Here is a 15568-nt window from a genome sequence, read left to right on the forward strand (position 1 = left end):
ACACGGATAGCGCCTGACGTGTCACCGCTAGGCTTCTCTCCTGATTGGACAACCAACAGCAGTTACCATGGAGACATCCTGTCAGTATATATGACTGTGCCCACATGCAGCTCTACTGAGAGATGCCAGATGTGAATCTCTTTTCTTTCTTCCTTTTCCTCCAGAACTGGGAATATGGGATTCAGATGGCAGAATCTGTCACAGGAAATACAGCCATGAGAAAAATGGTAATAAAATCAAGAGGATCTCTTCAACATACCGAGTGACCACAATCCCTCTCTAATTTCCCTATGAGAAAAAAAGAGGCTATGGGTGTGAGATGATTATAGACCAGATATACACACTAGCAACCCATAAACTGACCATTTGTGGGGAAATGAATCAATTAACACAAAAACTATAATTGTATGTGACTTAACATGTAAGCAAACCCTGTTGGACACATCAATAACATCAGGATTCAATATAAAAAATCGATACTCCTAAAATAAAATGACTTCCAGTAAAGTCTAAGGTGTTTGGTATGATTTGAGATTGTTTGGGTTGGAGATCGGAGATGGATCACTGTGGCTCAACACATTCCATTGTTAGCAGCAGTGAAGTGCCACTCACCCTCAGCCTGTGTGAAAGATGAGCCCTGACCACAAGAGGTTCAACAAAGGAAAACCCAACGGTATCTCATCTTTACACGGTCATCAGTCAAACACAGTGCAGCCGTCTACGCCTGGATGTCAATTCCTAAGCTGCGTTCAGGCCTCTGAACCATTAAGCTTCTCCTGCTCTGTTTGTCCTTGTGTGTTTTCCTTACTGTCTTTACACTATGTCCAACAGTGGCACAGGTGATTATGCACTTACAGTTTCCACAACAGATTTGATTAAAGCTGGTAGCATACTATAAGAGTTACTCTGCAGCTTTGATGAAGATGTTTCATGGGACAAAAGTCATATTTTGGAGGCTGGGTTTCAACTCAATATGTAAATAGTGAAATCATAAGGTTCATTATCAGACAGTTTGCTTTGTCTAGAGATTGACTATCGTGGATAATGGGTGTCAAAACGTCTCAGAGGTCACTACCTACTCGCTACTCTATTTGACCCCAGTTATGCTATTTACCCCTACAGTGAAGCTCTTAAGCAGAGATAATGGATCTAGATCCAGTGACTGTCCTCTTGACAGTTAAGTCAATGAAAAAGTATGTGCACATAGCCAAAGTCCTTACTGTAGATGCATAATTAAAACAGGTTGATGGGGAGGGGGGGAGGGGGTGGGCATGAGGTAGTAGCCGGGGTGGGGGAGAGGGGGGGAGCTGCCATTGCTGAGACTGGGCTGGCTGGGGTGGCAGGATGTTAATAACAGTGGAATAGTGTTTAATTAGAAGAGTGCTGGCTTCACTTTCACACACCCTTCCCCCACCCAGCACCCACCCCAATGCTGTCTGCCTCCCCACACCACTCTGACACCCCTGACAAGCTAGGTCATTACCAGGGAGTTTTAATGAATTTTCGGCATGTTTTGCTGTCTGCCTTACATCTAATTATCTGACAATAATGTATCGAACTCATGCAGAAGCTAAATATAAATATGCATGAGTATGCAGCGAAGGAAGGATGACACCTCTGAGAGCGGAGGAGTGTGGCAGTCGCTCTTGCTTTCCTGCTAGTTGCAGTTCAGATAAGAGAGTCAACAACAAAATTCTTACCTACACACACACACACAAACTCACAGACACTTACTTACTCTCTGTCTCTCTGTCTCTCTCTCTCTCTCTCTCTCTCTCTCTCTCTCTCTCTCTCTCTCTCTCTCTCTCTCTCTCTCTCTCTCTCTCTCTCTCACACACACACACACACACACTAATTATCGAGGAAAATCGGTAGTCCCTGCCTTCTGCTTCAAATTATGTAGTTCTCACTCACATCAACAGTGAAGTGTACCCACTCACACCAAGGAGTGAACTCAACGGTGTAAACATCTTATTTAAAATCCTGTGGTGAAGGGGAAACATTAATGATGCAGCACCACACACTAGAAACAGAAGAGCTAGCATCGAGCAGTGTAAAGGAGGACTATGAGCAGGGGGAGGTTAGGGTGGCTCACCTGCAATGGTGTTGAGAAACATTAGGTATTCAAAGTTGGAGATCTCTCTTCTCTGCCAGCGCTGCGTCATATTGGAGGACTTGAAGAGCTGGCGTGGAGTAGCCAGAGTAATCCGCCTGGAAAACCATGGAGCATTAAAAATGAAGAGGTCTTGTGAAAATGGTAAATGTTGCACGGTAAAGGTAAATCTGCTTAGTTGCGTCCCACCTTGCCTGTGGAAGGCCGTAGCTGGTGCCCACACCAACCCGAGGAAGACTGTAGACCACCTTCTTCACTGTGGCTTGGTCTGGGAAGTTGAACATGACGGAGGCTGTGGAATGGGATAACATTGAACAACACACGTTGGAAAACACACACCACAGAGCACAAGCACAGATCAAAAAAGGAACAGCAAATGTGTTTGGTGGGAAGGACTTCTTACTTCTGTTAGCCATGAAGACCTCAAGAGCAGTATTCTGCAGGAGGTGGCGCCTGGAGAACACTGCCCGGATCTCACTAAACATCCATTTCCCATGAAGCCCCTCAGAGTACGCCAACACCTGCAGAGGAAGGAAAGACAGCGAGGGGTGCATTTGGTAAAACAGGCTGGGTGTTGTAGTTTGGGACATACTGGTGTTGTAGTTTGGGACATGCTGGTGTTGTAGTTTGGGATATTCTGGTGTTGTAGTTTGGGATATTCTGGTGTTGTAGTTTGGGATATTCTGGTGTTGTAGTTTGGGACAGGCTGGTGTTGTAGTTTGGGATATTCTGGTGTTGTAGTTTGGGACAGGCTGGTGTTGTAGTTTGGGACAGGCTGGTGTTGTAGTTTGGGATATTCTGGTGTTGTAGTTTGGGATATTCTGGTGTTGTAGTTTGGGACAGGCTGGTGTTGTAGTTTGGGACAGGCTGGTGTTGTAGTTTGGGACAGGCTGGTGTTGTAGTTTGGGACAGGCTGGTGTTGTAGTTTGGGATATTCTGGTGTTGTAGTTTGGGACAGGCTGGTGTTGTAGTTTGGGACAGGCTGGTGTTGTAGTTTGGGATATTCTGGTGTTGTAGTTTGGGACAGGCTGGTGTTGTAGTTTGGGACAGGCTGGTGTTGTAGTTTGGGATATTCTGGTGTTGTAGTTTGGGATATTCTGGTGTTGTAGTTTGGGACAGGCTGGTGTTGTAGTTTGGGACAGGCTGGTGTTGTAGTTTGGGACAGGCTGGTGTTGTAGTTTGGGATAGCCTGGTGATGTAGTTTGGGACAGGCTGGTGTTGTAGTTTGGGATAGCCTGGTGATGTAGTTTGGGACAGGCTGGTGTTGTAGTTTGGGATAGCCTGGTGATGTAGTTTGGGACAGGCTGGTGTTGTAGTTTGGGACAGGCTGGTGTTGTAGTTTGGGATATTCTGGTGTTGTAGTTTGGGATAGCCTGGTGATGTAGTTTGGGACAGGCTGGTGTTGTAGTTTGGGACAGGCTGGTGTTGTAGTTTGGGATATTCTGGTGTTGTAGTTTGGGATATTCTGGTGTTGTAGTTTGGGATATTCTGGTGTTGTAGTTTGGGACAGGCTGGTGTTGTAGTTTGGGATAGCCTGGTGATGTAGTTTGGGACAGGCTGGTGTTGTAGTTTGGGACAGGCTGGTGTTGTAGTTTGGGACAGGCTGGTGTTGTAGTTTGGGATATTCTGGTGATGTAGTTTGGGACAGGCTGGTGTTGTAGTTTGGGACAGGCTGGTGTTGTAGTTTGGGACAGGCTGGTGTTGTAGTTTGGGATATTCTGGTGATGTAGTTTGGGACAGGCTGGTGTTGTAGTTTGGGACAGGCTGGTGTTGTAGTTTGGGACAGGCTGGTGTTGTAGTTTGGGACAGGCTGGTGTTGTAGTTTGGGACAGGCTGGTGTTGTAGTTTGGGACAGGCTGGTGTTGTAGTTTGGGATATTCTGGTGATGTAGTTTGGGACAGGCTGGTGTTGTAGTTTGGGACAGGCTGGTGTTGTAGTTTGGGATATTCTGGTGTTGTAGTTTGGGATATTCTGGTGTTGTAGTTTGGGACAGGCTGGTGTTGTAGTTTGGGACAGGCTGGTGTTGTAGTTTGGGACAGGCTGGTGTTGTAGTTTGGGATAGCCTGGTGATGTAGTTTGGGACAGGCTGGTGTTGTAGTTTGGGACAGGCTGGTGTTGTAGTTTGGGATAGCCTGGTGATGTAGTTTGGGACAGGCTGGTGTTGTAGTTTGGGACAGGCTGGTGTTGTAGTTTGGGATAGCCTGGTGATGTAGTTTGGGACAGGCTGGTGTTGTAGTTTGGGACAGGCTGGTGTTGTAGTTTGGGACAGGCTGGTGTTGTAGTTTGGGACAGGCTGGTGTTGTAGTTTGGGACAGGCTGGTGTTGTAGTTTGGGACAGGCTGGTGTTGTAGTTTGGGACAGGCTGGTGTTGTAGTTTGGGACAGGCTGGTGTTGTAGTTTGGGACAGGCTGGTGTTGTAGTTTGGGACAGGCTGGTGTTGTAGTTTGGGACAGGCTGGTGTTGTAGTTTGGGACAGGCTGGTGTTGTAGTTTGGGACAGGCTGGTGTTGTAGTTTGGGACAGGCTGGTGTTGTAGTTTGGGATAGCCTGGTGATGTAGTTTGGGACAGGCTGGTGTTGTAGTTTGGGACAGGCTGGTGTTGTAGTTTGGGACAGGCTGGTGTTGTAGTTTGGGACAGGCTGGTGTTGTAGTTTGGGACAGGCTGGTGTTGTAGTTTGGGACAGGCTGGTGTTGTAGTTTGGGATATTCTGGTGATGTAGTTTGGGACAGGCTGGTGTTGTAGTTTGGGATAGCCTGGTGATGTAGTTTGGGACAGGCTGGTGTTGTATTTTGTGACAGGCTGGTGTTGTAGTTTGGGACAGCCTGGTGATGTAGTTTGGGCTCATTATAACATCATATACAATCGCAATGACATTGCAACATAATACAATACATATTATACCACTAATTCTTCAATTCAATCAAATTGAAACACTGTGGAGGTTCTTTTGTCTTTATAGATTCTACCTGACAATCCCATCCCAGTATCATATAGACCTCTCTACACCACTGTGTTCTTCACACCTTGTTCAGGCTGTCTGCTACACTAGTCAGGGTGAAATAATGTGGACAATAACAGCCCCTGGGTCACAATAACATATGCAATCAATGAAAATAGAAGAGAGAGAGAGATGATGAACAAGCAGGGAAGTGGGAGGAGAGGAAAGAAGGGATTATTCGAGGTGTGCAGGCCCCTGGGACAGCAGGTCCTGAGAGGGAGATCAAGAGAGCCTACTTGGCAGGTGAGAATGATCCCCTCACACACCTCCCTCCCGCCCTCTACCTCTCTCACCTTCCTTCCTTCCCTCCTTCCCTCACACACTTCCCTCCCTCCCTCTACCTCTCTCACCTTCCCTCCCTCCCTTCTTCACCTCCCCCCCACACCTTTTCTTCTTCCCTCCCTCCCTCCCTCCACCCCCCCTCCCCCCCAACACCATTGATTCCTCTCCTCACCACCATGGTCCAACTCAGGGATGGCACTGTCATTTCCTTAGCTCAGAATCATAGACATTTAAATTATATCTGTACAGCCTAGCATAGGCAGACAGACTAGCATAGACCTGCAGCCTTGCATAGACCTGCAGCCTAGCATAGACAGTTTATGGGTGTTTGTGTAAATACAGCCAAAACACAAAGGAGTGGAGCAGGGAGGAGCAGACCCAGGTAGAGTGAGGAAGCGAGGGAGGAAGGGACAGTGAGAGGGATGGTTAGAGAGTAAGATGTTAGGCTGTGAGGTTAGGCTCGATGCTAATGCTCATTTAAAATGGTGACAGGCTGAAGGACTGTGTCTCGAGCTGGGCTGCGTTAATTTCTCCCTGGAATAGCGCCGCTGCGACCTCTGTGTCACATCAAAGTCTCTGGAGCTCAATTAAAACTGGATTAGGTAGAGATGCTAGATGTGCAGCATCTCCAGCTCTCTCCTCGTAATGCTCCTGCTTGACACCTCAGCACCCCCCTACTCAAACAGTTGTCATAGAGACAGTAAGGCCCAGAGGAGCCCAGGGCCGCAGTGACTAGCGGGGAAATGGAGGAGGAGAGGAGGATGGAAAGGGGGGGAGGTGAGGTGTGGTACTGAGGGGCCAGGGGAGGGAAGAGTGGGGGGGGGGGGGGTTGAGGTATGGTATTGAGGGCCCAGAGGTGGAGGTGAGGTGTGGGCGCAGGGATGAGGTGTGATACTGAGGAGCCAGGGGTGGAGGTGAGCTGTGACACTGAGGAGCCAGCGGTGGAGGTGAGCTGTGACACTGAGGAGCCAGGACTAGCTCACAGGGACACAGGGTTACATCCTCACGCCAGCTTTGTTTCAATATTGTCGACAAACAGTGGTGAGCACTATGGAATCCAGTTCCAGTTTAATGTGCAGGTCTAGTCAGAGGCAGATGAGGGGGATATGAATCTGCAAACAATAAACATAGGTACCTAATCATCCCATATACTGTCCCCGCTAGCTTTTTAACCGATTGTCTGTGCTGAAAGGGCTGTTCATTGACTTTTGTTTCATAGTTTATAATATACAGTACCATGCTAGGAGATCCTGAGAGAAACATTTCTGTTAGTATATGAAACCCTATTCAACAAGGAGTGCTGTAGACGACATCCTTTGTCACCCAGGGTTGTGTTCTGTTCCTATCTGAGGTTCACATTGTTGCTGCTATGACAAATCACAGGCCAAAGGGCCCGACTTCAACAAAAGACACGGACTAAAGTGGAGAAAAAAGCCCAGATTTCAAACAGCCCAGATCAAAAAATGTGTCATAACAACAAAGCTTTGGTTTAAACCAACAAGCTGAGGCCCCTGTAGATGGGGCTTTGACAAAGCCCAGCCCTCATTTTTAGAGGCCCAGCTGTAAAAAAAATGCCATTTAATGAACCTGTCTGCTGAAGCTGTCCCCTGCCTGTCAGAGGTGTCAGGCAGTGACAAGCGCAGGGGACGGCCGCCTCCAGTCACAGACAGGCCTGCCAGCTGGAGACTTCGGCCCCAATCTAATCAACCACCAGGAAGGACCGGCGCTCTGCTCAGCTCTGCTCTTGGTCTGTCATGCTTGGGGCTGGGGGAGTGGAGGGGGGAGGGAGGGAGAAGGGACCCAGCCTTTTGTTTCCACACAGGGTTCTCCATACAGGCTCATTAGGCCCTCAGAGCCGAGCACGCATGCGCTGGCCCTACAAGCGAGGGAGGCAACTCAGACTCGCCCACATAATAGCCCTAATGCAATTTAACGTTTCTGTCTTCTGTATCCTTGTTTCCCCCCCCTCCTCTCCGTCCACTGATCTGACAGAGGGCAGGCTGCATGGTGCCTGCACAACATCAGAGAGGGGAAATATTGTGACCGATGAGCTGAGCAGAAGCACAGGTGACACCCGTGTTTAGGCTGAACCTCACATGCAATAACGCGGAGATGCTCAAATGGAACACATCCCACTAAAAAGCCAACGGAAACTGTTTCATGCATAGCGAGGAGATTCTAATTATTCCTGACTTCTGCACAGACTTAACCCTGTGCTGGCCTGGTACTGTGACGGATGATAATACATCTAGAAAAACAGGTTTACTCTCAAACCTGCTGCAAATTCTCTCCCTATATGAAACCTGAAGCAATCCCTCTCCACGTCAATTGTAGGGGGGAAATGGAGCAATAATGTGATTCGCTGAGGCCTCAAGCCAGCATGACTGATATATTTATATGGGAGTGTGGAATATTCTGACAACCTGCTATTGTAGCACCTCTGCTGTGTTCTCTTCAGATTTGTCTAATAGGCTTCTAGTATAAAGCCCACAACTGTCTGGACAGGGAGGGAACAGCGCAAGAGGCCATGAAAGGCAAACTGCTCTCATTCTGAGTGATATGACTACTCCCCCAGGAGAGAGGAGACGGATTTCACGCACAGCAATTTGGAGGATCAGCACACACTGTGAATACTGTATCCAAAGAGTGACCCCAGGCAAAGTGAAGAACATCTGTGGGGAGTTGGAGCAGTCTGTTTGTGAGGGAGGAAGGGATGGAGTCTGCTGCTGCTATACACTGTCTGCCACCAGCGCCCCATGCACTGGACACTGGTTAAGATGGTAGATTGGGAGGGAAATATAGGTTGAGGCTGAAGGCAACAAAGGAGCTTCACTATGGGTATAGCTACTGTATGGAATAACTACCTACTGAGGCTACTTTATTCTGAAAGATAAGGTGACACTGTCATTATCAATGGTTTTTAGAAGTTAATTAAATCGTGTGACTGTTCCTCTGCTTTCTGCTCAGCACGTAAGTGTATTCACAGCATCCTTCTTTAAATTCATAGCTAAACAAAAACATCGCTAGCCTCTTGACCCCACTTCAAAACAAAGGAAACTAATCTTGTTTGGGATGTCAACATGTGTCAAGCAATATCTTGACATTTCTAATCTCAATCTATGGAAGTGTGTGTAGAAAGCACAGGGCACATGCCATATTGAGACACTTCAAAGGGTGGATGGGATGTCATATAAATACTGAACAAATCATCTGAAACTGACCCTCATTATTATAGGAGTTAGAGAACTATACTGTTTCGGTTTATAAAATAAAAGTAGACACAAAAACATGTAAAAAAAAAGAAAGGAAAAAAAAAAGATAGGAAAAAAAGAAAAAACAAGCTGCTGGTTTAACTAATCTTTTTTAGGTCCCTTCAAGATATATATATATATATATTCCCAAGTGCCAAAGTGTGCATTTCATCTTCCCTCATATGACACTATTACAAGGGGTGAAATTCAAAAAATATGAAAATTGTGATTACAGGGAAGAATTGTTTCACTGGGCCCCTGCTCACACCCCATATCATAACTTCAATAAAGTCAAGGGCTCCTAAGGCAGGTATTGGTGGAAATAAGATACAGATTTGCATAATCAGTGTCACTATACATTTGGGAGGCAGCTGGAGTGTGGCGAGATGACAGTTCTGGTGCTCTGGCAAGACCAGTGGGATAAAAGGGAAGAATATGCATCACTGCACGCTAGCAGATCACTGCTACAAATGTCCAGCCAAGTTTGTCAATAACATTTATGTTACAGGCAGCATTTCACACGTATTAGCGGGCCTGTCTAGTTGTCTTAAACACGGCTATGGTGGGAGAGAGGCTCATCTCACTGCGAGGAACTCTGTGATCTGCTGCTCCCGGAGAGCAGGCATTAATACCTAAAGCCTCATCTATACCAGCAGCATGGTGACACCCCACAATACCACCCCACATCTACAGCACTACGGAGACACACTACATAAACACACCACATACGGAGCACTACGGAGACACACTACATAAACACACCACATACGGAGCACTACGGAGACACACTACATAAACACACCACATACAGAGCACTACGGAGACACACTACATAAACACACCACATACAAAGCACTACGGAGACACACTACATAAACACACCACATACGGAGCACTACGGAGACACACTACATAAACACACCACATACGGAGCACTACGGAGACACACTACATAAACACACCACATACAGAGCACTACGGAGACACACTACATAAACACACCACATACAAAGCACTACGGAGACACACTACATAAACACACCACATACGGAGCACCATGGAGACACACAACAATAACACCGCACATACACAGCACTACGGAGACACACAACCTAAACCCACCACAACCACAGCACTACGGAGACAGCACAATAACGCACCACACACACTAGCGCACTGGAGGAAACAGAACAGTGTGTCTAAAATATGGTGATCGTTTTGCGTAATTATCCACAGGGACATAGCTGACTATGCTTTCAGGAATTTTAAATCTCCTTTATTTAGACTTAAAATGCAGCTGAGGTGGATAGCAACTCTGTCCAAAAACACACCGACACCCACACACGCTCATCCAGATGGATTCAAAAGGCCTACACTAAGGAGCTTGAGAGAAGTGATGCAGTCATTTGGTGTAGGGCCCTTTCAGGAAGCCTTCACTAATGGGCCGTTTTCAGGGACTTGTCAGCTTTAAGATGACTGAAATCTTCCTGGCCTGGCTACGTCTTCCCTGGATGCCACTGAAAGCACCAAGCTGATCGGTTTAAATCCTACTTGTTTGTGTGGGAGGGGGTGGAGGCTCAGTGCTAGATGGAGGGGAGAAGTGGGAAATAGATAGGGATGGAGGGGTGGAGAGACGGAACCAGAACAGAGGAGAAAGAGCGAGTGATTAGGGGAGAGGGCCTCGCTCACCCTTAACTAGTAATCTAGTCTCTCAACCTTTGCTTCAACTTTTCTTTCTACGAGGTATAACAACAACAGCCTCATCCTTTATCATTTTCTCCTTTATATTCACTTTAAATCGCTAATAATATGTTACAGATTTGTCTCCCTCCTTATAATTCTTTCTGTCTTCACGGCATATCATCCGGAGAACACAGTGCCCCCTTTCTGCCAGAGGCTCTTAGAGGATGATCACAAGAGACACCTTTGGGATGCAGCCAGAATCTAGAGCATCATTTTTTCAGACACAAAGTGGAATTACTCTGACTTATAACAACCAGACGTGCCAGAGCAAAGGTAGAACAGGTTCTTATCCAGTCTCTGGAACACAACAGCTTTATGCTAATGAAGGCCTTTGTCACAGGCTAACCCCTTGGGGCAGTGCAAGGCATGCAGGGAAGGATGATAATCTGGTTGTTTGGTGCACTGGATCATTTGCCCTTCATCCCTTGTAATTATATAGTTAAAATCGTTTTGCCAATGCAAATCCTACGGCATGTTTACGCTGCTAGTCGGCATTTAGGCAGGCAGGCAAGAGTCCGACAAGCAGGCAAACAGTCAGATAGGTAGTTAGGCAGGAAAACAGGCAGGCAAACAGTCAAGCAGGCAGGCAGGCAGGCAAACAAGCCAAGCTCACACCCTGAGGCTATGGGAGTCAACTGAAGGATGGTGAAAATGTGGTGGTCGAACTGAGAGTGCTTTCCGCTTCTAAACCTAGCACTTGTAGGATTACAAATATCTACGGGAATGAAGGGAGAAAAGATGGAGGAGAGATGGAAGATTATTGAAGATACAATGCAGACAGATGAGGAATAGATAGAGAAGTGTGGAGAGAGTGGGCTTGCGCTGTGCAGGGCTGTATGTGCCACCCAGAGGCACTATGGGCCATCTTGCATGCCTGCCAAAGCCAGCAGCTCCTGACAAGATGCTTGGCGTGCTATAATTTGACTAATTACACTGGATTAGACCATATTAATGCAAGCTGTTTTCTCTAGGGTCAATGACCTTCCCAATGTGACTGCTATAAAAGTACATAGCTATTGCTGTGTAAGTAAAGAACATCTAGGAAGGGGAAAGTGATTAGAGTACAGTATGGGAACTGGAGAACAAACAGATATCCTCATTCTGGGGACTGTTTATCTGTAACTGAAAATACATCTCCACAGGACAACAAGCAGCTATTTGACAGCAAACCAAATTCCTGTCCTACTCTTTGGCTCTGCTGGATAGGAAGAACACCCACATAAAGAGTTAAATCAAGCCCATGGAACCCTATCAGTTTTCACAGTGATTTATTGTATGGGGAAGGATGCATTATGTATGCTGAACATGACCTTACAACATTTTATTTAATATTAAGATGTCATTTGGACCAGATGAATGCATTATTCTCAGAGAAAACCCATGTGGCCATGCTAGAGACTGAGAGGCTGCATGGCTACACATTCACTGAGGGAGATTCCAAACTCTGATGAAGACTATATGTCTGGTTTTGTAAGGGGAATTCTTTCTGCTATTATAATCTATTCAACTGAGTTTCACCTTTTATATGCATTTCATGTATTGTCTTTCCTATATGAAACCATGACAACAATTATATTAAACATAATTTGATTTAAAAACAAAGAAAGAAACAAATATATATTTTCATATTTAGTGTATATTTATAAGGGCCTAGTATGGCCCCAAATTGGACTGGCCAGAATGTTTACAAAGATCAATTAACATTCTTACTTGCAAGACATATGTATATACTGTATGTATATACTCTAATGTTAATATGTACCTCAAAATATTAGGGACTAACATTCGTTTCTCGTTTTGAATCAAACAGACCCTTTTCTAAGTCATGGAAAGTTGGACAACCATGAAGATTATTGAAATTATTCAAACCTCTTCAACAGGGAAGTAGAACAATCCAATAGTGAGAGGAGGAAATTAACAATAAAATGTGTTTTAGGTCCTCTGCCCCTTAAACAAACGAGTGCTTTACCCAAAGAACAAGGAGCTTCACTATTTTACGTGTTTCTTTGCCTTGGTATTATAATTGTCTTAAGGCAAGCATTATAAAGACAGAACACCAGAGAGCCTTACAGCCTTAGTTTCATGAAACATTTAGGCAAAAGTTCCAAGGGCTGGGATGATGAAAGAAGGTAGGTTGGAAAATGGGCTTCTGGGATCTGCAAGCCTTATTGTACAGAAGTCACATCAAATTAATACTGAGGGCCATTTGCTGCCTTTCTTCTCTCAAGCTTTTCAGAACGGATTAAGCTATGAATTACTAAAGCACCTATTAAGCATGATGCTCACACTTTCTTCTTTCTCCTTTTGAAAGCGTTTGAATGTGCTTTGGCATTCAGGTCTTTCAGAAAAAAAAGTTATTGTTTGCATGCTTGATTAAACACTGACAGTTTGATGAAGAGCAACGTGAAACATACATTTCCACCTGAACAAAATAAAATAAAAGAACAACTTCAGTTTGGTAAACACTGTCATACATGCAATTAATATACATATTACTAAAACCCTTTCTAGTTAATGACTATATTCTACATGTGATGTATAATGTGTGTAATAAACTGCAAAAATCTCAGCGAATCAAAAGATTGTCTTACTCAGGAATATCTTCAGTCTAGTGTATTGTTTGTATGTGTGTGAGCGTGTGTGAGCGTGTGTGTGAAAGAGAGAGAGAGAGAGAGAGATAGAGAGAGAGAGAGAGAGAGAGAGAGAGAGAGAGAGAGAGAGAGAGAGAGAGAGATGGTGGTCTAGAGTCCAGCCAGGCAGCTGAAAGCCTCTGAGAGTTTTTCCACAGAGATGAAGGAGCAGTCAGGCTCTGTCTCTCTCAGGATCTCTCCAACTCTCTTTGCTCTTTTGCAGCCTGTTCAAAGGAGGGCTGGGAGCATGAATTGTAATTGTAGCTCCTAACAGGATTCAAGAGGGCCCAAACGGAGGCACTTGAGAACCAGGTCGTGTGGAGTTAAACGGCTGTCAGACACTCAAACTACCCAGCATGTGAACCAGCCCTCAAAAGCCGGTCACGGCCACTTCCAGGGCCCTCCATCCTCTCTCTCTCTGTCTCCGCTCTCTCACACAGAGATTAAATAACCAAATATAACCTTTACACACCTATTCAGTTTTTAGCTTAATAGTTCTCATAATCACTTAAGTATTTCACAAGTTTATTTTAAATGCTGAATTTGTAATGCATGTTTGTAAATTTATTAAACATTAAATAATTGAAAATACAATTGCATATATAAAAAAATAAAATTATACTTGATAAAAAAACGAATTCATTAAAATCTGTTTAATTTTCTTCCAAACCCCATTGACATCCATATATATATATAAGTATAATAAGTTAGGAAGCTAGGGTACTGCTCATTTAAGAAGATAACAAATGAGCATGTGACAAGGGACAAATGAATGTTACCGGGGTCATGAGCAACACCTGAGACCCAACAAAACCACTAAACCAGAGCCTTAGTTCACCCGGCCTGCCTGCCTCCACCCAGCACGCCCAGGAACAATGCACTATGTCAGCTGTGGCCCCGCCCCCTCACAGCCCCAGCCAATCACAGAGACACTCACAGTGCAGCGACCAGCCTTAGATCCCAGCCCAGCCTGGCTGTGCCCCTGCTTCTCCCCCACACATTTACACAAAGCCACAACCCTGCAGCGTGAAGCCCCTCTGTATGACCCTTATTAAACTCCTAATTGGATTGAGAGTCGCTCTGAGAAAAATTCAACATAGTTCATTCATAGATATTTTTTTTTTCTTTGGCATTCCTTTGAGTAGTTTGCCACTACAACAATACGATTCCAAATAAAGTAACTGAGAACTTTTCTTCAAAAACACCAACAGAATTGCAGAAAATGAAATAGGCAAAACCTTTCCCCCTTTTTATAAGGCTTTAGAATTCACAGGGTGCAAGAGACGGTGCTGAAACAAAGCCTGCTTTGGTCATTGTGAGGCCTTTCACTGCTTTAATGGTCTTAAAACGGCTACAAGTAGAGTCCTATTCAGCAGTGCCCAGCTAGCACTGCTCCCCTCTCGCCAGCCAAGACAAACTCACCACAGAGATCGAACTCTAAGGGGTCGATGAGGGAGAAGTTCACTTCTACTATTCTCAGCTCTAGTATAACCCTCAACACACTTCTTCTAATTATACAATATAAATACTCCCAGAACAACAACATCAATCAAGTATATTATGGGAAACAGCATAATGGCAATAATTACAATAATATCTCATTAAGAGAGGCAGAATGGGAGACAGGGGAGAGCTAATATCAGACAGGTGTACAACACACTGCAATTATGGAACCTGGAATTAGTTCATCGCCTGAGGGCAAATAGAGGGGAAAGTGAAAGCTGAGTGAAAGGGAGTGTGTGTGAGCGTGTGTGTGAGAGAGAGGAACTGTGTGAGAGAGTGTGTATAAGTGTCTGTGTGAGAGACTGTGTATGTGCGTGAATGTGGGAGAGAGAGAGAGAGAGGCTGGGAGAGATAGTCTCTCTGACAAAAAAAGGAATTGCAAATAAGCAAACAAAAATGTCTTAAATGTGTAAATTAGGAGGAAAAATGAGAGGGAAAAGCAGTTTCCCTGCAAACTGGAAGCTGAGATGAGAGGGGAGCAGCCAAACGTGATCAAGGGGAGCTGTGGAGCGGTGCGGCAGGCGTCAAGACGAGCACTCAGCCATCGAGTGGCAGCTTCTTTTCCAGTCAATCATTCATTACAGAGCCAAGAGCTGTGGAGGAGTGGCTCCTCAACTTGACCTATCATATTACTGCCTGTGTAGAAGCCTAATCCTCCTTCGTTAGACGATGTCAACAACCAGCCCTCCATCCTCCTACCCCCTGCTACAGTGTACACACCTCACAAGACCAGCAAATTGACACTTTAATAAAATCATTTGAATTCTAACAAGGTAGAACTGAAAACTCCCTGCTCTTTCTTCCCCCCTCCTTTTACCTTATGTTATGTTTTGCCCATTTTTGCTTCTCGCTCTCCATCCCACGAGGCAGCTACCCTCTGCCTTTGTCTGGGCCAACCACCACCCCCCATCCCCCATCCAAAAGTTTGAAACTAAATAAGTCAGGCTTGACTCTTCAATCTTTTATTGGCTGGCCAGGATAGTTCTCTTGGCCTGGGGGCAGATTCAGAGCAGGTGGAAGCCTGGAGGCAGGAAGCTGCATGTCAGCA

At 45.4% G+C, this 15568-nt stretch overlaps 1 protein-coding gene across 6 annotated transcripts in view; it reads right to left on the reverse strand.

Moving 5' to 3' along the window:
* The window catches only part of nbeab (neurobeachin b), a 144461-nt gene that overhangs the window by 25926 nt on the left and 102967 nt on the right, over nucleotides 1-15568 (reverse strand). For all 6 annotated transcript variants that reach the window (XM_062472279.1, XM_062472278.1, XM_062472277.1 and 3 more), the window contains 3 exons: nucleotides 2517-2634; nucleotides 2303-2405; nucleotides 2096-2211 (listed from right to left, as the gene is read on the reverse strand). In XM_062472279.1, the coding sequence (XP_062328263.1) occupies nucleotides 2096-2211; nucleotides 2303-2405; nucleotides 2517-2634 (337 nt within the window). The remainder of the gene's footprint in view (nucleotides 1-2095; nucleotides 2212-2302; nucleotides 2406-2516; nucleotides 2635-15568) is intronic.

The sequence above is a fragment of the Osmerus eperlanus genome, chromosome 11, assembly GCF_963692335.1.
Source record: "Osmerus eperlanus chromosome 11, fOsmEpe2.1, whole genome shotgun sequence".
Lineage (NCBI taxonomy): Eukaryota > Metazoa > Chordata > Actinopteri > Osmeriformes > Osmeridae > Osmerus > Osmerus eperlanus.